The sequence below is a fragment of the Bos grunniens genome, chromosome 19 (genome assembly GCF_055505025.1).
Source record: "Bos grunniens cultivar Pamir isolate PY7600 chromosome 19, Bosgru_T2T1.0, whole genome shotgun sequence".
NCBI lineage: Eukaryota > Metazoa > Chordata > Mammalia > Artiodactyla > Bovidae > Bos > Bos grunniens.
The window spans coordinates 27,353,180-27,375,530 of record NC_141183.1 but is presented as its reverse complement, the minus strand read 5'-3'; the positions used below and the strand labels follow the sequence as shown (position 1 = coordinate 27,375,530).

The following is a 22,351-nucleotide window of genomic DNA, read 5'->3' as shown; positions in this document are numbered from 1 at the left end:
GAGTAAAATGCCAACTAATAATCATAGAAAGAATGGAGTTACAAAATCAACATTTGGTCCACATCATAGTAACATTGACTCAGGCAAAAATCAATGAAGGTTATAAAATGAAATCATCAATGGACGATATCATCTCAAGCAAGAGATCAAAGTTAACATTAGTCAGTAAGACAAGAACTGACATCATGTGCCTCCTGACATGACGCACCAAGGATACATTACTTCTCTGGTTCCCCATCCCCCTGCAAAAAAAAAAAAAAACTAATTGTGTTCAAATTGAGAAACTTTTTGCCAAACACCTGGCCTGTACTCTTCAAAAGTGTTGATATTCTAAAAGACAGACTGGGACTTTCCTGGTGGTCTACTGGTTAAGAATTTGCTTTCCAATGCAGAGGATGCAGGTTCAAACCCTGGTTGGGGAACTAAGACCCCACATGCTGTGGAGCAACTAAGCCCTCACACTGTAACTACTGAGCCTGCCCACTTCAACTCGAGAGCCTACGTGCCACAGACTACAGAGCCCGCATGCTCTGGAGCCTGTGTGCCACAACTAGAGAGAAGCCTGCATGGCGCAAGGAAGAGCCCAAAGAAAGAGCTCTTATGCTGCAACAAAGATCCTGCATGATGCAACCAAGGCCCCACACAGCCAAAAATAAATACATAAATATTTAGGGGACCGGCGCGTGGCCGCTGCCCCGCCGACGTGGCCGGCGCAATAGGCTGGCCCGGATCCGACGCGGGCCGCGGCGGCGAGGAGAGGCGGAGCCGCGAGAGCGCGGCCCGGGCCGGCCCCGCGGGGCGGTCGCGGCCGTGACGGCGGCTATCTTAGTAAAAAAAAAAAAAAAAAAAAATACATAAATATTTAAAAATAAAAGACAGAGACTGAGAAGTTATCCAGATTGACAGAGAATGAAGAGATATGACAACTAAAGGCAACTCATGATCCTGGATTGAATTCTAGACAGGAAAGAAAACAACTAAAAAAGACATTACTGGGATAAACGATGACATTTCAAAGGTCAGGCAGTGGTTTTTAGATAGTAACACTGTATTAGTGATAAATTTCTTGATTTTGATGACTTAACCATAGATCCATAAGAGAATGTCTTTGTTTTGAAGGAATATACACTGAAATCTTTAGTATCTAAAAAAAGAGGTGAAACTCTAAAACTCTTAGAAGAAAACACAGGAAAAAAGTTTCATGACATTGGACTTGGCAATGACTTTATGAATATAACATCAAAAGCACAAGCAACAAAAGTAAAAATAGAAAAACTGGATCACATTAAAACTGAAACCTTCAGTGCAATCAAAGGACACAATCAGTAAAGTGAAAAGGCAGCCTTCAGACCAGAAGACAATATTTGCAACTCATATATCTGATAGGGGGTTACCATCTAGTATATATAAAGAACTCCTACAATTCAACAACAGAAAACTAAACAACTTGATTAAAATGTGGGCAAAGGACTTTACTAGACGTTTCTCCAAGGAAGATATACAAACTGCCAACAAACACATGTAAAGGTGTTTTTAACATTACTTTTACTTACCTAACCATTCAATATCACAGTAATCCAAGTCTATGCCCCAACCCGTAACACTGAAGAAGCTGAAGTTGAATGGTTCTATGAAGACCTACAAGACCTTTTAGAACTAACACCCAAAAAAGATGTCCTTTTCATTATAGGGGACTGGAATGCAAAAGTAGGAAGTCAAGAAACACCTGGAGTAACAGGCAAATTTGGCCTTGGAATACGGAATGAAGCAGGGCAAAGGCTAATAGAGTTTTGCCAAGAAAATGCACTGGTCATAACAAACACCCTCTTCCAACAACACAAGAGAAGACTCTATACATGGACATCACCAGATGGTCAACACCGAAATCAGATTGATTATATTCTTTGCAGCCAAAGATGGAGAAGCTCTATACAGTCAGCAAAAACAAGACCAGGAGCTGACTGTGGCTCAGATCATGAACTCCTTATTGCCAAATTCAGACTTAAATTGAAGAAAGTAGGGAAAACCACTAGACCATTCAGGTATGACCTAAATCAAATCCCTTATGATTATACAGTGGAAGTGAGAAATAGATTTAAGGGCCTACATCTGATAGATAGAGTGCCTGATGAACTATGGAATGAGGTTCGTGACATTGTACAGGAGACAGGGATCAAGACCATTCCCATAGAAAAGAAATGCAAAAAAGCAAAATGGCTGTCTGGGGAGGCCTTACAAATAGCTGTGAAAAGAAGAGAAGCAAAAAGCAAAGGAGAAAAGGAACGATATAAGCATCTGAATGCAGAGTTCCAAAGAATAGCAAGAAGAGATAAGAAAGCCTTCCTCAGCAATCAATGCAAAGAAACAGAGGAAAACAACAGAATGGGAAAGACTAGGGATCTCTTCAAGAAAATCAGAGATACCAAAGGAACATTTCATGCAAAGATGAGCTCGATAAAGGACAGAAATGGTATGGACCTAACAGAACCAGAAGATATTAAGAAGAGATGGCAAGAATACACAGAAGAACTGTACAAAAAAGATCTTCATGACCCAGATAATCATGATTGTGTGATCACTGACCTAGAGCCAGACATCCTGGAATATGAAGTCAAGTGGGCCTTAGAAAGCATCACTACGAACAAAGCTAGTGGAGGTGATGGAATTCCAGTTGAGCTATTTCAAATCCTGAAAGATGATGCTGTGAAAGTGCTGCACTCAATATGCCAGCAAATTTGGAAAACTCAGCAGTGGCCACAGGACTGGAAAAGGTCAGTTTTCATTGCAATCCCAAAGAAAGGCAATGCCAAAGAATGCTCAAACTACTACACAATTGCACTCATCTCACACGCTAGTAAAGTAATGCTCAAAATTCTCCAAGCCAGGCTTCAGCAATATGTGAACCATGAACTTCCTGATGTTCAAGCTGGTTTTAGAAAAGGCAGAGGAACCAGAGATCAAATTGCCAACATCCTCTGGATCAAGGAAAAAGCAAGAGAGTTCCAGAAAAACATCTATTTCTGCTCTATTGACTATGCCAAAGCCTTTGACTGTGTGGATCACAATAAACTGTGGAAAATTCTTCAAGAGATGGGAATACCAGACCACCTGATCTGCCTCTTGAGAAATCTGTATGCAGGTCAGGAAGCAACAGTTAGAACTGGACATGGAACAACAGACTGGTTCCAAATAGGAAAAGGAGTTTGTCAAGGCTGTATATCGTCACCCTGTTTATTTAACTTATATGCAGAGTACATCATGAGAAATGCTGGACTAGAAGAAACACAAGCTGGAATCAAGATTGCTGGGAGAAATATCAATAACCTCAGATATGCAGATGACACCACTCTTATGGCAGAAAGTGAAGAGGAACTCAAAAGCCTCTTGATGAAAGTGAAAGTGGAGAGTGAAAAAGTTGGCTTAAAGCTCAATATTCAGAAAACGAAGATCATGGCATCCAGTCCCACCACTTCATGGGAAATAGATGGGGAAACAGTGGAAACAGTGTCAGACTTTATTTTTCTGGGCTCCAAAATCACTACAGATGGTGACTGCAGCCATGAAATTAAAGGACGCTTACTCCTTGGAAGGAAAGCTATGACCAACCTAGATAGCATATTCAAAAGCAGAGACATTACTTTGCCAACAAAGGTTCATCTAGTCAAGGCTATGGTTTTTCCTGTAGTCATGTATGGATGTGAGAGTTGGACTGTGAAGAAGGCTGAGCGCCGAAGAATTGATGCTTTTGAACTGTGGTGTTGGAGAAGACTCTTGAGAGTCCCTTGGACTTCAAGGAGATCCAACCAGTCCATTCTGAAGATCAGCCCTGGGATTTCTTTGGAGGGACTGATGCTGAAGCTGAAACTCCAGTACTTTGGCCACCTCATGCAAAGAGCTGACTCATTGGAAAAGACTCTGATGCTGGGAGGTATTGGGGGCAAGAGGAGAAGGGGACGACAGAGGATGAGATGGCTGGATGGCATCACTAACTCAATGGATGTGAGCCTCAGTGAACTCCGGGAGTTGGTGATGGGCAGGGAGGCCTGGCGTGCTGCGATTCATGGGGTTGCAGTCGGACACGACTGAGCGACTGATCTGATCTGATCTGATACTTACATTACTTTACTTATGTAAAGGTGTTTCAACATTACTAATGACTGGGAAATGCAAATTGAAATGTCAATGAAATATCACCTCACATCCATTAGAATGGTTATTATCAAAAAACAAAACCAAAAAAACAAACAACCACCCCAGAAAACAAGTGTCTTCCAGGATGTGTGCAAGTTGTACCCTTTGTGCACTGTTGGTGGGAATGTAACACGGTGCAGCCATCATGGAAAACAGCATGGCAGCTCCTCAAAGAATAAAATATAGAATTGATTTACAAATTCCACTTTAGGGTATCTAGGGTCTTAAAAAGACCTTTGCCCACCCACGTTCATAGTAGTATTAGTCACAATATATGAAAGGTGGAAGCAACTCAAGTGTCCATTGAGGGGTGAATGGATAAGTAAAAGCTGTTGTTTAATGGGTACAGAGTTTTAGTTTTGTAAGATAAAAAGAGTTCTGGAGATTGGTTGCACAACAGTGTGAATGAACTTAACATTACTGATCTTTATACTTCTAAAGATTTTTAAGTTAAAGATTTATGTTATGGGGACTTCCTTCATAGTGCAGTGGTTAAGAATCTGCCTTCCAATGCAGGGGACAGGAGTTCAACCCTTGCTTGGTCGGGGAACTAAGAGCCCACATGCCATGGGGCAACCAAGCCCTTATGCCACAACTACTGCCAGCACACTCTAGAGCCCGTGCACCGCGACTAAAGAAGCCTTCCACCACAGCCAAGACCCAGCACAGCCAAACACGATTTATGTTATGTATATTTCACAGCAGCCAAAAATTAATAAATTAATACAAAAATAAAAACTTGCATTGATATCCCATGGTTTTTAGGGGAAAGATCAAAACCTTAACTAAAGTCATCAAAGTTCTACGTAATTACCCTGCATCTTTTGCACCCTGCTAACCTCCAGTCACACCAAATTGCATCGAATGCCCTCCATCCTTAACCCTAACACTAACCCTCAAAGAAGCAACAGTTAGAACCAGACATGGAACAACGGACTGGTTCCAAATTGGGAAAGGCGTACGTCAAGGCTGTATATTGTCACCCTGTTCATTTAACTTATATGCAGAGTACATCATGTGAAATGCCAGGCTGGATGAAGCACAAGCTGGAATCAGGATTGCCGGGAGAAATATCAATAACCTCAGATATGCAGATGACATCACCCTTATGGCAGAAAGTGAAGAAGAACTGAAGAGCCTCTTGATGAAAGTGAAAGAGGAGAGAAAAAAGCTGGCTTAAAAACTCAACATTCAAAAAACTAAGATAATGGCATCCAGTCGCACCACTTCATGGCAAATAGATGGAGAAACAGGGGAAACAGTGTCAGACTTTCTTTTCTTGGGCTCCAAAATCACTGCAGATGGTGACTGCAGCCATGAAATCAAAAGATGCTTGCTCCTTGAAAGAAAAGTTATGACCAACCTAGGTACCATATTAAAAAGCAGAGGCATTTCTTTGCCAACAAAGGTCCATCTAGTCAAAGCTATGGTTTTTCCAGTAGTCATGTATGGATGTGAGAACTGGACTATAAAGAAAACTGAGCTCCGAAGAATTGATGCTTTTGAACTGTGGTGTTGGAGAAGACTCTTGAGAGTCCCTTGGACTGCAAGGAGATCAAACCAGTCCATCCTAAAGAAAATCAGTCCTGAATATTCATTAGAAGGACTGACGTTGAAGCTAAAGCTCCAATATTTTGGCCGCCTGATGTGAAGAACGGACTCATTGGAAAAGACCCTGATGCTGGGGAAAGATTGAAAGCAGGAGGAGAAGGGGACAACAGAGGATGAGATGGTTGGATGGCATCACTCAGTTGATGGACATGCATTTGAACAAGCTCTGGGAGTTGGTGATGGACAGGGAAGCCTGGCATGCTGTCATGGGGTCGCAAAGAGTTGGACACGACCGAGTGACAGAACTGAAGTGAACTGAACCCTTAAAGGTTTTCCATCACCCTTGGTAAAAGCCGTAGACCTTAAGGTAGACTTAAGGCCCTATGTCTGCTTCCTGGACACCTCACTGACTTCATTTCCTCCTCCTCATCCCTGCTCATTTCATTCCAGCCACACTGTTCTTCTCGCTGGTCCTTAAATGCCCCAATCACACTCCTGCCTCAGAGCCTTTGCACTTACTGCTCTCTCTGCCTCAGATGTCCCAGACAGGGCTTCATGTTCCCAGATACAGACCACTCCAATTCTCAGTGAGGCTTTCACAAAGCATACTGATAATACAACCTTGTACATCCTTTCCTCTTAGCATTCACCTAATATTATATATTTTACTGATTTATCTTGCTAACATCTCTTTCTCCACTAGAATGTAAGCTATATGAGGGCAGAGATTTTAGTCTGGTGTATTTACTAATGTATGGGCTGCCCGTGTGGTGCTAGTGGTAAAGAACCCACCTGCAATGCAGGAGACATAAGAGATGTGGGTTTGATCCCTGGGTCAGGAAGATCCCCTGGAAAAGGGCATGGCAACACACTCCAGCATTCTTACCTTGAGAATCTCAAGGACAGAGGAGCCTGGAGGAATCAGTCCATGAGGTCACAAGGAGCTGTACACGACTGAAGTGACTCAGCACGCACACACATTTACTAATATATAATATTGCCTGGCATATAGTAGGTATGTCATAAAATCTGATGAATGATAAGAGCTTCTTCCTTACCTGTTAAGATTCAGCTCAAAAGTGATGCTTTTCCTTATGCAGACCACCTCTTTACTCCTTCCCAGTACCTTGAACAGGCCTTTAGCCTGGCCTCCAGGACATTCTACAGCCCCTACCTGTTTACAAGTCAGCTTCCCCCAGTAGTAGATCTGCTCTACCAGTGCCTTGCACAGAGCTAGGCGTGACATCATTCATAGATGAATATGTGAATGAATGAATGCATATTTGGATCTTAGCTGGATTGAGGTTGGCAGCTGTATGTGCTAACTCCCCCAGAGAGTGAGAGAAGAGACTGTACCTTCTCTCCAATCTCTGTCTGGTCCCCACCAGGCAGAACCTCCAGATCAGCTAGCAGGGCACAGGCCTCCAGAGCCTTGTGGTACCGCTTGGGGTCCAGGGCTTGACCAAATAGCACGTTTTCCTGAAGAGTGCAGTTCTGGATCCATGCCTGCTGGGGCACGTAGGCCACGGAACCCTGGCCAAAGGAGAAGTACCTCAGGGTTTGCCCAAGGCCTGACCAAGCTTCCCTTCCCAGTAATCCCTGCCCCTCTCACCTTCATATACACCTTGCCTTCCAGCTTCTCCATGTCTCCCAGCAGGGCAGATAACAGGGAGGACTTCCCACAACCCACAGGCCCCACCACAGCCACTAGTGCCCCCTTTGGCACCTGGATATCTAGGCTGGGGGTAAGGAGACAAGTAGCCCAGTCAGGGGAGGAATCGAGGTTTTGTCCCCCACCTTCCACCTGAAGACCCAAGCTCTCCTCCCTTTCAGACAGCACCCTGGCAAGCTGAGGCTCTACCTGCTTCCCAGGTCAAAAACTGAAGGGTGGGAGTGGGGTGGGTTCTGCTACGATCTGAGCTGCGGTCCACTTTAGGCAGCTGAGAAGGGAAGGAGAGGCTGGTACCTGTGCAGGGCGGGTGGCAGGTCCTGGGCCCACGTAAAGGTGCCATTGTGTATGATGACAGCGTAGCCTGGGAAGACAGAGGTGCACAGGGTCAGGGGGCCCGGGGCAAGGGGGAGAGGATCCCTGGGTGGAAGAGCCCTGGGGAAAGGAGCCAACAGGGAGCACAGGGAAGCTTGCAGGTGGTGAGGGGGAGCTGGCAGGAAGTCCCAGGGAGGAGTAAGAAGCGCCCTAGAGAAGGAAGGTGATGGGGGGGCCTGGGGAGGGGTAACAGAGGAGAGTAAAGAACCAGAAGAGGGAGAGGGCAGAATGAGGGCAGATGGGAAAGGAGGATGAAGAAAAGGAGGCCACAAGAGAAAAGTTAAAAGCTTGAAACAGAATTTTCTGGAGAAGTGGCTGGGTTAAGGGAAGCCCAGGTAGAGGCTGTCTGGACCTGGGGTGATGGTCTTTCTTTCCACACACTGAGGGTCAAGTTCATCTTGGCTCAGGAAATGCTGGATCCGTTTCAAAGACACACTGGTCTGCAGGCAGAGGGTGTGAGTCAGCCCTGGAAGCTATGCCTTTCTTACACCCATCTCCTCTTACCCTTGCTGGCCCCCAACTTCCTGGGTGAGGCTGGGCCCCCTGAGGGCCCAGATGCTGGTGCTGGGTCCCTTCTCATGCCTGAGTCTTGGCTGGCTCCCACTGCCAAAGATAGGGTCCATGTTGGTAAGAGGAGGCTGTCTCCAGAACTTGGGTTTCCAGAAACCCTACCTAACTCTGACTCCAAATGGCCCACGAGTCCACTGACCTCATTCATCTTGGAACAATTCTTCATAATGCCAAACGGCCCTCCCCTGATTCCAATAACTCTCCCTGATTATCCCCTGACCCTAAATAGCCCCATCAACCTGCCCAAACTCCACTAGAACCCCAGCCCTACCCAGGCTTACCTGGGCCAGGTTGCTGATTAACTGGGGCAGCATGTTGAGGGGAATTTTTAAGATGTTGAAAAGGGACACGGACACAAAGGCCTTTTCAGCATCCAGCACGTTGTTCTTGTCCACGGATACGTATACTCCGAGGGTGGTCAGGGTCACCTGGGCAGTGGTGGGGATGGGTGTCAGGGTGGAGTCTGCTGGGTTCAGAGGCCCGGGCTGGCCGAGCAGGAGATGGGACACCAGCCCAGGTGTGGGCGCCTCACCAGGAAGGGGGTGCAGACCCAGATGAAGGTGGATATGGCGTGGAGGCAGGCAACCTTGCGCATCAGCCGGAGCTCATCCTGCCGGATGCCCTCCACCTGCTTCAAGAAGCTGGGCTCCCAGGCATACAGCTTCAGCACCTTGATGCCGCCCAGGATCTCGCTCATCAACTTGATGCGTGAGTCCTTGAACTTCATTTGCTCTACCTATGGAAAGTGTGCCAAGTGCATACCTGAGCCCCTCCCCAGACCTCTATCAACAAGGGTACACATCTCTGCACTCACACACACAGCAGCTAGATTGCTCACCACTCCTCCCTGCCAGCCTGGATTGTACCCCAGCCTGGAATGCCCAAGCCAAGCTCCCTTCCTCTCTGCTGGACAACATCCAGCTCCAGCTTCAGTGCCCCATCGCTGACCATCCCAGGCCCCTTCCCTGGGTCTCTAAGGCACGTTCTCATAGGGCACCCTGAACATGTATGCTGCCTCAAATCCATGTGAGCCTGAGGGAACAGATCCCTTATTTCTCTGTGTTCCCCAGTCCCCAGCCCAAGGTGTAGCAGGTCACACTAATTTATTCATTCAGCCCCAACTTATTGAGTGCCTACTCTGTGCCAGGCCATGTGCTAGACGTAGGGCAGATGATGACAAACAACTGAGGGCCCTCGCCATCATAAAGCTGACAGTCTGATAGGAGAAGTAGCTAGGAAGCAAACAATGGCCTGAATAAATGCTTACACTAAATCATTATGCACTCCAGTGGGAGTAACAGGATTCTGGGAGAGAATAATTGGGGTGGGAACTGGGAAAGTGTATGCTAGGAGTGAAGGAACGAAAGGAACTGGACAAGCAAGGAAGGCTGAAGCACATTTCAGGGAACACTATGTATGGCAGCCCAGAGGCACGCAGAGCTTAGTGATCTGGAGAAAAGAGAGGCCAGACTGGCTGAAATTTAGCCATATTCCAGGAGGTGAGGGCTTGAAAGGTGAGCAGGGGCCTAGTGGCTGGTAGTGGAAATTTGTCATTTATTCTGTGTACAGTGGGAAGCTAGGGAAGACTTCAATGAATGTTTGCAAATAAAGGACTGAATGACTGGCTATTTACACTAAGTGCAATGTGGTGGAGAAACTCTCGTTAGACCAGAAGAGGCAAGTTCTGTCTGATTCTGGATTGCTGTAATCTCTCTGGGCCTGGGTTCCTCAGTTGCAAAATGAGAATGTTTCTAAAACCCTCTCAGGGTTGTAAGGCTAGAGCAAGCTAAGGTTTGTGAAAGTGGCTTACAGCCATCTGTACTCAGTAAGCAAGGTAGTGGATGAGGCCAAGGTTAGTGACTGCACTCCACCAGGCACCTGGCCAGGGCTCCAGGCACCTGGCCAGGGCTCCAGGCAGGAGCAGCTCGGTCTGTTAGCACCCACCTGGAGGGCACGCATCTTCACAGCCACAGCGCCGTTGAGCGGGATTAGCAAGACCATGAGAGCAACTCCAGCCAGGACGGAGGGACCCAGGTTCTGAGGACGCACGATGGGTAGATTAGACACACCGACACATATGCAGAGTGTATAGACAGAGCCCAACAGACAGAAGCCTATTGACCTGAAATGCGGGGATGGGCCTGAAGCAAAAGTTAGTGGTCAGCCAAACAGATGGACAGTGAAAAGCAGACATACAGATAAAGCGAAAATTGCAAAAACATTTGCAGAAACAGCCAGCCATCAGATAATGACAACAGATAGGGACAAACAGGCAGCCATTGAAGGGTGTCCAGACACACAGAGAGGAAATACAGATAGATAGGCAATGACAACCAGAGTCACACCCACCTTGTCTCCGAGTCCCTCTTCCCTCCCCTAGGTTCTGTGAGAGGGACAATCTCATAGGCTGGAAAGACTTGATTGCAGACACCAGCATCCTCACAGTTCTGTCCCCCACCCCTCTGCTGACCCAGAATAACTCTCTCTTGTCCCATCTGAAGGAAGGAGAAGTCAGAGGAAGAAGGCAGAGATCAGGGGTCAAGAGTCACCTGCCAGAGGAAGTACACTGCCAGGATGATCTGCAGGGGTGCTGACCACAGCAGGTTGATGAAGGGGACAACATCCATGAAGCGCTGCGCGTCCACTGACATGAGGTTGACAATTTCGCCTACAGTGGACTCACGTTTGACTGAATTGGTGATGACCAGAGCCTGCAGGTGGACAGTTGGCTGATGGACTGGTCGTGCGAGTCTCTTCGAAGTTCCCCAGGGCTGGCCTCCCCAGCCCCTCATTTCCTGCTCCAGCTGACCTTCCTATAGATGACACCTATGATACCCGTGCGAAACCTCAACCCCATCACAAAGATGCAGTGGAAATACTGGTGTAAGATCAGGGTCTGCATCACGGAGCACACGAACATCAGCCCGGCCACCAGGAAGCCCCACCAGGTGGGGGCCGTGGGGTTTGAAATAAATCTGATCAGGATGCTGCAAACGGAGGAGAGAACAATAAGGGTGGGGACTCTCCCCTAGGCTGTTCCCCCTACTGCTGCTCTCTTCCTGCCCCTCAGCCTCCACTCTCTCGAGCCTCTCATTTGGAGGCTGCTGGCCCTCCACAGCCCCAACCCAGACCACGGGAATCAGCCCAGAGCTGGTGCAAGACTCTGTCTCCTTACTCCTTTCTGCCTCCACCTCCTCTCCCATCTACCATGGCCTCCCTCCACCCACCTCTTTGTTACGCTCTGGCCACCAACCTCACCGGCCTGCCTGTTTTGCCTCCTTGGACCATGTGGCAGGAAGTAATGCCACATGTCTGTTGATCAGACTTTCCTTCACCTTTTCTTGGACTGCTGAGGGCTCTGAACTCCAGTGCATGACTACACAGACTCTCGCCACTGAAATCCATCCTCTTCAATATCAGCAGCCCCCAGAGCTGCCCAGTGATCTTCTCCAGGACCCTAATCTAATTCCTCTCCCACAGTCCTCTTCACCTCTTACCTTCTGATCTGTCCTCACTCCCCACCTCTCTCAGCAGTGGCCCACTTACTTGTTTCCATTGAGAACTCCCTGCCAACTACAAACTTCCCTGCAAACATTCACCCTCTTCCATCTGCCTCAGGACAGGAGGCGTCCTTCTGACTTTCCACGCTGGATTTTGCCCCCTAAGCCCCAGATCCCACCCACCTCTTCAGAAGCATGCTTCATCATTGGCCCCCTTTCGCCTCATCTTCAGGAACCTCCTCTCCATTGGCAGCTCTGTGCCTTGGCCGACTAACATGATCAAGTCTCTTCCATGTAAGGACAAACCTCCCCTTGGCCCCATGGAGCTTCCTCCACAGTCATGGCCAGGCCTCTTCTGCTGTGGGTTGGGTGTGACTCCCCAAAAGACATGCTCAAGTCCTAACCCCTGGTACCTATGAATGTGACCTTATTTGGAAACAGAGTCTTTACAGATGTAGTCAAGTTAAGATAAGGTTGTACTGGAATAGGGTGGCCCTGAATCCAGTGACTGGCATCTTTATAAGAGAAAAGAGAGAGAGATTTGCACACAGAGACACAAATGCAGACACACACACACACACACACACACAGAGACACATACAGGAAGATGCCATGCAAAGATGGAGGCAGAGATTGGGGCGATGAGTCTCAAGCCAAGGAAGTCTAGTCTGCCAGCACCACCAGAAGCTGAACAGATCTCACTCACAGCCTCTAGAAGGAACCAACCCACTGACACTTTGATTTCAGACCATGCTTCCAGAATCATGAAAGAATACATTTCTGTTTTCAGCCACCCAGTCTGTGGGACTCTGTTACCCTAGGAAACTAAAAACTTTTATAGGAAGTTTCTAGACCTTCATTGGTCCTATCTCCACTGCAGACACCCTTCTCTCAGGCCCTTCCCCTTTGTCTCAGCCTCTGTTTCTGGCAAAGTCACCAACAAACTCCATGTTGCCTTCCTTAGGCTCTATTTTCCTGGTCAGCTCTCTTCACTGGAGGCCATGGCTTCCCCTGGATGTGTTCTCTGTGCCCTGGTCCACAATCTGGATTCTTTTCCCAACTCTGGCCCCTCCAGGTTAGTCTTCTGCTCCCCCATACCTGTCAGAAGGCCCTAGGACTCTGTTTGGGGCCTTCACTTGAAGGCCCCTCTCTGGGAGGGGTAAGCCAAAGAGATGGAGCCCTGGGCTTCCATGACGACTCTGAAAACTCTCTGACTTCCCTCTAGCTGGGAATCGCCCCTTGGGGGCCACCAGCACCTCAGGCCTGACATGGCAAAGACGCAGCTCACCACTGTGCCCCGTGCCCAGGTCTCTCTTCCTGCTGAGTTCACTATCTCAGCAAAAAAAAAAAAAAAGAAAAAATCCATCCTTCTCTAGCTATCCAAGAACCCAGGTCACCTTTGTCCCCTCCCTTTCCCTGACACAAGCACGCATTTCCAGAGTAGCTCCTGAATCCAGCTCATTCCTGACCTGGACTTTCCTTAGACCTAGTTGGCCCACTTCCATCTGGCTACACTGCCTTACACCACCCACACTACCAGCAGGGGATCCTTCCAGATGCAAGCCAGATGCCCCTCCCTGGCTTCAAACCTTTCAAGGATTTTCTTAGCTTTCCCTCTCTCCCTGTGTTGTTCTGCCCCTCCCTCCAGCCACCCTCCCTCTAGCATTCATAAGCACTTGGAGTTCCTGAGTCATGCTGTCTCAGGCCTTTGTGACTCTGCACCTAGTTAGTTAGCTGCCTGTCCTTCCAAACTAGATAACCTCCCTGGGCTGGCAAGAGTACCCTGCCCCTTCCCAGGCTGGCTTCCTGCCCCTGAGGGGTTTTTCAGACACCTGCGTACACCTCTGCCCACACTGTGCTCTAACAGATTTACACACCAGTTTCTCCCACAAGACTTTAAGACCATATCTTATTTATCTTTGTATACCTAGGGTCTGGCACTATTCTGAGACCCTGGAGGCTCAAAAAATACTCACTGAATGAGCAAACGCACAAATTCATGAATGGAGGAGCAATGGAGCAAGGGCTCCTTCCCATTCCCGCATTTGAGAGCTCCTTCTAGCCCAAGCTACTCAGGGAACAAATGGAAAGAGCACCAAAGCCGGAGTTCAGAGCTCTGAACTCAAATCCATCGTCACCAGCTGTGTGCCCTTGGTCAAATCACTTCATTTCTCTGAGTTCTTATTTCCTCATTTTTTGTTGTTGTTTTTTGTTTTTCTGCTTCCTCATTTGTAAAATGGGAAATCCTCTGTAGGACTGTTGGGAGGATTTAAAGACAGAATGTTTGCTAATGTATACATCGGGGTGCCTGGCAGCTGTACTTGGGCCAGGTAAGTTGGATGTGAATGGGGAAAGGAGGTGCAGAGGTTCTGCCACTTGCCAAGGGTCCCACAGAAAATGGGGATAGCCCCCCCAGTTCCTGGACTGGGGCTCTTTCCCCACTCTTCATCCCCCAGGCCAGCCCCTTGTCCCAGGAAAGGCCATGCGGGAGGGAGCGTGGACAGACCTGAGCAGCTGCGGGTTGATAAAGGACAGCAGATCCTGGATCAGCTTGAAGCCCATGCTGAGGAGGAAGCTGGAGCTGAAGGTAGCCATCAGGGCCCGCAGGAAGGAGGCCTCCGGGGCCCTGGGTCGGCCCTCAAGCAGCACCTCACCCTCACTGGACAGTTTCTTCCCAGAAGCCTCTGCAGCCTGGCGTCTGGTCCGAGGAGGAAAGACAGTGAGTCGGAATGGGTACAAAGGCCCCGTGAAGCCAAGGGCCACCAGGGCTGTTGAACAGCAGGTAAGAGGGGGAGCTGCTTTCTTGGCTCTCACAATTGGAACAGACAATGCAACTTTCCAGCTGAGAATCCCCAAGTGACTCTGTCTTCAGGTTCTAGAGGATATATGAAGGGGTGTCTTAACTGCTCCCCAAGAACTATACACCCAGCAATTTCCAGCATCTGCCTCTCCAGGGCTGCTGGCTCCAGGGAGAATGCTATGAGAAAGGAGACTTGGGCAGGGCTGGCTAGTGGCCTAGTCACTGGGGGGCTGAGCAGGGAGGGAGTGGAGGTGGCATGCAGGGACAGAGACGGGGTGCAGCAGGCAGACTGGAGGCCGTTAGGTCTTAGAGGCTCCAAGCCATGAACCCAAGACACAGATGACCGAGTCCAGGTCCCTGGCTCCTCCACAGACAGTTGGCCATCAGGGGCTCAGACAGAACCAGCATGGGACTGCTGGGACCCAGACTGTGGGTGGAAGGCAAAAGGGTTTGGTCCTGGGGGGGATGTGGGTGAAGAAGGAGGACTCAGAGTCTCAGATTTTTTGTCTGAGTAGTCAGCCAGAGACAGACTCCTGGGTCAGTGGGAAGGCCCTCGATCAGATGGTAATCTCCTCCAGCTGTTGGCTCCACATAAAAGGCGGGATTACGCGGGGACGCTGGCCTGAACCTTCTTCCCCTGGTCCTTTCCCCTCCTGAGGGAAGTCTCCGGAACCCACCCTTCAAGTCAGTCAGGGCAGTTCAGTGGTGACTGCAGGGGCCAGACAGGTGGGTGTGGATTCTGCCCGTGCCACCACCAACTAGGGCACCTTGGGTGAATCCTCAAACCTCAGTGCTTCAGTGATGTCATCTGTCACACAAGACATTACAGCCTGTGCAGTAGGGCTGTCAGAGACTGACTGGGTTAATCTTAGAACTACCCCTCAGACAGAGTGTTAGTCGCTCTGTTGTGTCCAGTTCTTTGCAATCCCATGGACTGTAGCTATCAGACTCCTCTGTCCATGGAATTCTCCAGGCAAGAATACTGGGGTGGGTAGTCATTCCCTTCTGCAGGGGATCTTCCCAACCCAGGGATTGAACCCAGGTCTCCCACACTGCAGGCAGATTCTTTACTGTCTAAGCCACCAGGGAAGCCCCTTGGACAAAGTAAGTGTTGTGAAAGTGTCAGCCACTCTCCAGCTGGCCCCACGCAGGCCTAAACTGCACACCCAGGACCACTTGCACCTGTGTTTTTGTCCACCCCCAGCCATGTCATCTACCACCCTCGCCTGCAGGAGACCCGGGCTGTGTGAAGGGGCTGGGGTGGAGGGGAGCGGGGACTGGGGAGAGGGGGCCTCACCGCGCTGCCCGATCGTGTTGCTTGTTCCACTCCTCCAGCAGCCTCTGCATCACCATCTGGGAGCGGTCCTCCTTGTTTAGGGACCAGAGGTCTCGCTCCTCCAGGGGCCGCCTATAGCCGAGGATGGCCAACCTGGAGAGGGCAGGCAGCACCACACTGGGTCAGAGTTTAGGAGCCTGGGGACAAGGGTCTCCAGACAGGAGGATGTCCCTGGGGGGACAGTAGCCAAGAAGAGTGTCTCCTTTATTCCTACAGTGAGCAAGATGGGGGTCACTGACTCCCACTCCAAGTTCTGCCCTTTCTCCCTCCTTCTCAGATGCCCCATTGACTCCTGGGCCCTGGTGATGAATTGATGCTGACTGGGCCCTGAGCGATGATAGACCCACTGGATGGAGCCCTAGCCCGGGAGCTTCCTCAGTGCAATATGGTTAATGAGCTGTCACCAAGGTCACAGACATAATTCTCCTGCTTTAGCTACTCTGAGAGATGCCCAAGGAAATGACAGCTGCAAGCTTATCCCTGACCAAAGAGCTGGGAACTAATTCTCCCTCTAGAACCCTGGGCCTGTCCCCAGGGCCTGCCCTGGGATCAGAACTGGACTAGGCCTGGCTTCTGTACTCAGCCCCCAGCCCAAACAGACAGGTTTCCCCACCCTTGCCTGCCCCATGCTCACCGGGGTTCACAGTTCCTCAAGCTCTTGAATTCTTGGCCTGCTCCCGTTCCTCTCTCTAACTCCCCAACTATCCATCCCCACCCCCAGATCCCCAGGCTTAGGAAAGAGAAAACTTACTTTGTAAACCACCAGAAAGATAGGCGGGAGAGGAAGCCAGCTCCAGCCTCTGGGCAGGGGTTCTAGAAGGTAAAGGAGTGAGACAGGGGAAATCAGGATCTTTCCTCTCAAGGCAGAGCAGAGGGAGGAGGGTGCCTCCCTCCTTTCTGCTCCAAGCCCCAGTTTGCACACTCTGGAGGTGACAAGATCGAATGAATTGGAAGGACTGGGCTGAGCGATGGGCTGTGGAACTGCCTTTACCACCCACCTCCATTAAAACTTACAGGGTCCATATTCTTGGGGGAGAAAAACGGTGGCTTCTCTCTGAAGCAGGAGAGGATGAGGGCAGACAGCACCAGAGCAAAGTAGATGTAGAAGGTCGTGAAGCGGAAAGGGTCTGAGATCTTGCCCTGGGGGAGAAAGGGGAGCAACATCATAGCTTGGGGATCCCTGGGCCTGTAGTCCAAAGGACTTGGGGGCACCAGACCCCTCTGTGTAAGAGTCAGCCCCTGGGGGTTCCAGGGTCCCCCACCCAGAGGGCTCTGAGAGAGGGAAAAGATCATAGGGGGTCTGCTATTTGGTGGAGACTTGCCCTGCTCACCTACATCCCCTTGTGTAATTGAAGAATTGAGGCTTCAAATGGCTCAGGAACTTGCCCAAGATCACAAAGTAACTGGATTGTTCCCAACCTGTGCTCTTATAAATACATTTGACTGACTTCTCTTGAGATAGAGAAATAGGGAGACACTAGATTGATCCCCAGTGCTCCTATCACCACATCACCTTCCCCCCACCGCCACTGAAAATCAAGAGGAAGATCAGGGACTGAGGGAGGTAGGAAAAAGGGGGAGAATGAGATAATGGGATTCCAGGGAAGCCAAAATTGTTCATGGTTGCACACACGTCCTCACTGCACAAACACTGCATTTGACGGTGGCGGCATCGGTGGCACTGGCCACATTCCACAAGCAGCCACAAAGGGCTCTTCTTGCTGCATTTCCCTGGTTACACCGACTCTCACCCTGCTCACCAGCCTGCTTCTCAGCAGAGATGCAACAAGTAAGGAATGACACAAAAGGGACTGAACAGCAGAGGAGGTCCTGGGAGCTGAGAAGAGGCAGAGAGGAGGAGCCTGGGAGCCAACAGTGCCTTGAGCTCTGGGGCCAATCCCTAGACAGCGGTGGACCTGGCGGGTTACTCTTTTCCCCTTACCTGTGTCAAAGCTGAAAGGATCTTGGAACGGAAGGGGATGATGCCACAGACCACACACAGGAACCAGAAGATGATGAGAACACCCGAGGACCGAACCCCCTGCAGCCGCTCATACTGGATCAGCAGGGTGGCCAGCAGCTGTGCAGGGAGAACAGCAGGTGCTGGGCCAGAGCACACATCTGGACCTGACTCCATTCTTCCCCACGCCCCATGGCTAGATGTTTCTGGGTTACCCACTTCTAAGGTGTCCAGCCTTCTCCTCGGAGCCCATGGTTGCCCCATCAGCATCCCACAACCCACTAGAGATCCCCCACCCAGATCCCCTGGTCCCACACTGACCATGGTAACCCCCACCACCAAGGGGGTGACAAAGAAGACGGGGGCAGGGGGCCAGCCATGGACCAGGCCGTGGAAGGAGTAGAAGAGGTCAGCCCAGGAGACACACCACAGCAGGACGCCCAAGGCCTGTGAACAGGACGCAGGTTGGAGCCTCCACCCTCAAAGAAACGGAGAGCCCCCCTCCACCCCCAACTCCCCACCGGGGGAGGGGCCTTTGGTCCTGAAACCAACAGATCTGCCCAGGCCTGCCTTCAAGGGCCGGGCTGGGCACTGGCTGGAAGCTTCTCCAGAGTGGGGAGACCATTGTTGGAGACCTTGACTGAACTTCCCCAGAGATTATCTCATTGGGCTGTAGATCCAGCTGGCAGGCCCTGAGCACAGGGCGGGTGAGGCTGGGGAACCCAGTCCAGTCACTGAGGGTGGGGGAGGGACTCATTCAGGTTCTGGTCCCACCCACAGGAGACCCTGAGCCTCTGACCGTCTTGAGCCTGGAGAGGTGAGAGAGGACAATGTAGCCTTGGCGGTGGCCCCGCAAGTAGAACAGGTAGCAGGGCAGGGCAGCCCACAGGTAGATGCAGGGGAGCCAGGCCAGCAGGGAGTTCTGGAAGCAGGGAGTTAAGTCCGGGTTGTCTGTGTGCAGGGACAGGTTGGAGTCCTGGGAAAAGAGAGAAGAATTCAGGGGCAGCAATGGGCTCATGCTCCAGGAAGGGGGCTGGGCCAGAGAGCTGCTCCACAGGCCCTAGTGGTTGGAAGGCATGTGATCTTGAAAGGCTCAGTGTGCAAACGAGCAGGCATTGTCCCAAGCGTGAGCTCTCCCAGGAGGCTAAGGGCGCTAGTTTCCTCATTTCCTCATATTTTCTCTCTCTAATTGACATATAATTTAAGCACAATAAGCTGCACCCTTCTAAAGTGCACAGTCCAGTGAGTGACAGTTGTACACACCTGCAAAACCGCTACCCACAATAAAGACAGCAAATATGCCACCATTATCCGAGCTCCTTTGCGCCCCTCTGCAGCCCATCCCTCTCAGGCAACCACTGGTCTGCTTTCTGTCATTCTAGAGTTCCACCCTTTTTTTAATTAATTTACTTTATCAAAGCAGTATATGCACATGGTTGAAGAGTCCACTTCCTCTCTAAGTCTCCCAGGGAAGGGATAGGGGGCCTCTTTCGGCTTTAGCTGCCTCTCTGTTAAAATAGGGGAGGCCATCCCCCACCCCGCCTACCTCCCTCAGTGGGAGTGAACTCAAAGGAACAAGGTGATGTGGAGAGAGCTTTGTAAAACAAAGCCCTGGTGACCCATCATCTCATTTTGCATAGGACTGTCCCGGTTCTAGCACTGACACAAAGTCTTGTGTCCTTGGGAACCACTGAGTCCAGACAAGATCCCCACCCTCCGTTTTGTCTTTGCACTTAAGAATTTTTTTGGAAATGGATGGGGGAATATGTCTTCCACTCGATGATGCTGTGGTAAAGGCCTACCAGGGGCTTGGTAGGGAGGCTGGGGAGGTGGGGTGGGGGGTGGAGGCACATGTGGGACAAACAGTTCCTGCCTCTAGGGAGCGTGAGGTCCACGGACACACTGCTTTGGGGGAGTTTCACTCAAACCCTGGAAAGCAGAGGCTGTGCCACATACATCTTGTATTCTAGAACCCAGTACTCAGTAGTCACTCAAGCAATGCAAGCTAAGGACCAGCAGACTCTTGCTGAGCACTGGCACTTGGCCCATGGCTGAGGGCTGGATCACGGAGCAGGATTATACTGTAGGCCTGGGCAGGCTCTTCTAAGATGGGGGAGGCAGACACCCCGGCCTGCATGGTTTTCCTGTTTAAGACATTTCTTATCCAAGTATAATAAATATACTTACAGAAAAGCACACACAGCTTAAGTATACACCTCAGTGAATTTTCACACCCTGAACACACTTTTGTAACTAGAACCTAAATTAAGAAACAGGACATGGCTGATGCCTGGAAGGTCCTCTTGGGCTTCCTCTTAGCCACTCCTCATCCCAGGGGAATTCTGTTCTGCGTTCCAACAACATGTGATTTTGCCCACGTGGGACCTGCCTAAAAGGAAACCACACAGCCCAGATCTTTCATGTCTAGCTTCTTCACTCTGCACTGCATTTGAGGGGTGTCATCCTCGATGGTGAGTGTGAGGATTCTTCCTCCCCATTTTTACACGTGGTCCATTGTACAAAAGGACCATGTATTGATTCATTCCACCCTCAAGTGGCAGCCACACCCTGTTTAACCCTTCACAAGCCCATTAATCTCATCCGCTTAGTTACCAGTCCGATAGCTGGCCCAAGGCCATCCCCAACTCTATCACCTGGTCTTTGGGCCTGGAGGGAGTGAACTACTGACCTCTCTGGAGCCAACTCGAGCTACACCTTCTACAGAAAGCATTTCTGGGGTGCCCCAGCCTCCAAGGGGCTTTGCTTTGCTTTGCTTTGTTTTGTATGGTCTTGGCACTCAGGCAAATGACTATTACCTGAGTGATCGAGGCCCTTTATGTTTCAGCAGCATTTTATTATGCACTTAAGAGGTCATTATTCCAAAAGAAAAGAAAAGGAACAGTATCAGGCCTGACTTGCAAAAGAAAAAACAGGTTCCACTTGCTCTGGCAACAAGTCCAAGGACACCTGGCAGTCAGGAGCTGGGAGGAACACCCAGGCCTTGTAACACCAAGCCACTCCCACCTTGAGCTGCTTGGATCTGCACCTGTGAATATATCTTCTCTCCACAGCGATGTGAGCCCTTCAGGGTAGACACTGGGCCTTACTGTTACTCCTCTCCTCTCTTGCCCCACACCTTCCAACTCCCAGCACAGGGTCAGGTACGAGGAGCAGCCCAGATGGACCTTGTCAGTCAAGGTCTATTCATTCACTGATGAGGGAGAGCGTGTGTAGGGGGATCGGAGCCTGAGTTCAAAGGCACAACCAGGACTCACCCTTACGATGGGTCAAGGGCAGGGCTCTTTGAGGCCGGCAGGGAGTGGCTATGAGAACAGACCCTGATGGAGAGGACCCAGTGTGGGCTGCCTCTTTGGAGCTGTGGAATCGTGGATGAGTGCCGTCACCTCTCTGAACCTGTCTCTGCGCGTGAGTAATGGCAGTAGTGAGAGCATCCCAGCCAGCTCACTTCGGGGGGAGAATGAACCGCAAGGCACCTTGACTCAAGTAGCGCAATACTGGAGGAAGCAGGTGACAGAGCAGAAGCTGCTGGGACCTTGTTTTGGTTTCATAAACTTCCACTGTGGCAACAATCAAGAGATCTTAGGAGGACCAGATGACTGTTTTGATCCACAGGGAGATCCGGCCTGGGCTCCGTTGGGCAGAGCCCTCTCCAGGAGATAGCATACCAGACCATGCCTCTGTCCCCAGACTATCTATTTACCTCAGACATTCTGCTAAGACCTAAGGACTTCCCAGATGGCTCAGGGGTAAAGAATCCACCTGCAAATGCAGGAGACACAAGAGATGTGGGTTCAATCCCTGGGTCGGGCAGATCCCCCAGAGGAGGAAATGGCAACCCACTCTAGTATTCTTGCCTGGAAAATTCCATGGACAGAGGAGCCTGAGGGGCTACAGTCCATGGGGTTGCAAAGAATCAGACACGACTGAGCATGGCACAGCACAGCAGCCTGCTAAGACAATGACAGGACCCATCGCATTCAGCATGTCCAGAACAGAACTCCTGCCTGCCCCTCCTCCAAACTGCCCACCTTGATGCGGGGCAATGCTTTCCTTCTCTCAGGCTGGAATCCTCCGAGTCATCCTTGGTTCTTTCTCTGTCTCTCACAACTCACACCCAACTTTTCAGCAAATCCTGTCTATTGTACCTTCAAATTATTAGGTTGAACTACATGAAAGGATTATATCCAATGCTTTTTATCTATTAAAAGGCGTCTTCACCTGGATCTGCCTGATAGATCCAGGATCCAACTGCTCCTCTCCACCCCACTCTCTCACTTGATTTGTGGCATCACCCCCTCTCTTGTCTCCCTGCTTCTGTTCCTGCCGCTTACCCAGCAGTCTCCTTCAGCACAGCAGTTAGAGGCAAGTCTTCATAAAA

General features: G+C 50.1%; 1 protein-coding gene across 4 annotated transcripts in view; it reads right to left on the bottom strand.

The window, feature by feature from the left end:
- The window catches only part of ABCC3 (ATP binding cassette subfamily C member 3), a 48,436-nt gene that overhangs the window by 19,508 nt on the left and 6,577 nt on the right, over positions 1 to 22,351 (bottom strand). For all 4 annotated transcript variants that reach the window (XR_015147725.1, XM_086358207.1, XM_086358209.1 and 1 more), the window contains exons 2-17: positions 18,752 to 18,928; positions 18,274 to 18,399; positions 17,935 to 18,072; positions 17,007 to 17,132; positions 16,744 to 16,805; positions 15,954 to 16,085; positions 14,363 to 14,554; positions 11,166 to 11,343; positions 10,906 to 11,067; positions 10,301 to 10,393; positions 8,889 to 9,092; positions 8,638 to 8,784; positions 8,139 to 8,226; positions 7,709 to 7,775; positions 7,355 to 7,481; positions 7,099 to 7,275 (exon numbers count right to left, since the gene is read on the bottom strand). Coding sequence is in view for 3 of the 4 variants with exons in the window: in XM_086358207.1 (XP_086214333.1) it covers positions 7,099 to 7,275; positions 7,355 to 7,481; positions 7,709 to 7,775; positions 8,139 to 8,226; positions 8,638 to 8,784; positions 8,889 to 9,092; positions 10,301 to 10,393; positions 10,906 to 11,067; positions 11,166 to 11,343; positions 14,363 to 14,554; positions 15,954 to 16,085; positions 16,744 to 16,805; positions 17,007 to 17,132; positions 17,935 to 18,072; positions 18,274 to 18,399; positions 18,752 to 18,928 (2,196 nt within the window). In the remaining variant the exon portion in view is untranslated. The remainder of the gene's footprint in view (positions 1 to 7,098; positions 7,276 to 7,354; positions 7,482 to 7,708; positions 7,776 to 8,138; positions 8,227 to 8,637; positions 8,785 to 8,888; positions 9,093 to 10,300; positions 10,394 to 10,905; positions 11,068 to 11,165; positions 11,344 to 14,362; positions 14,555 to 15,953; positions 16,086 to 16,743; positions 16,806 to 17,006; positions 17,133 to 17,934; positions 18,073 to 18,273; positions 18,400 to 18,751; positions 18,929 to 22,351) is intronic.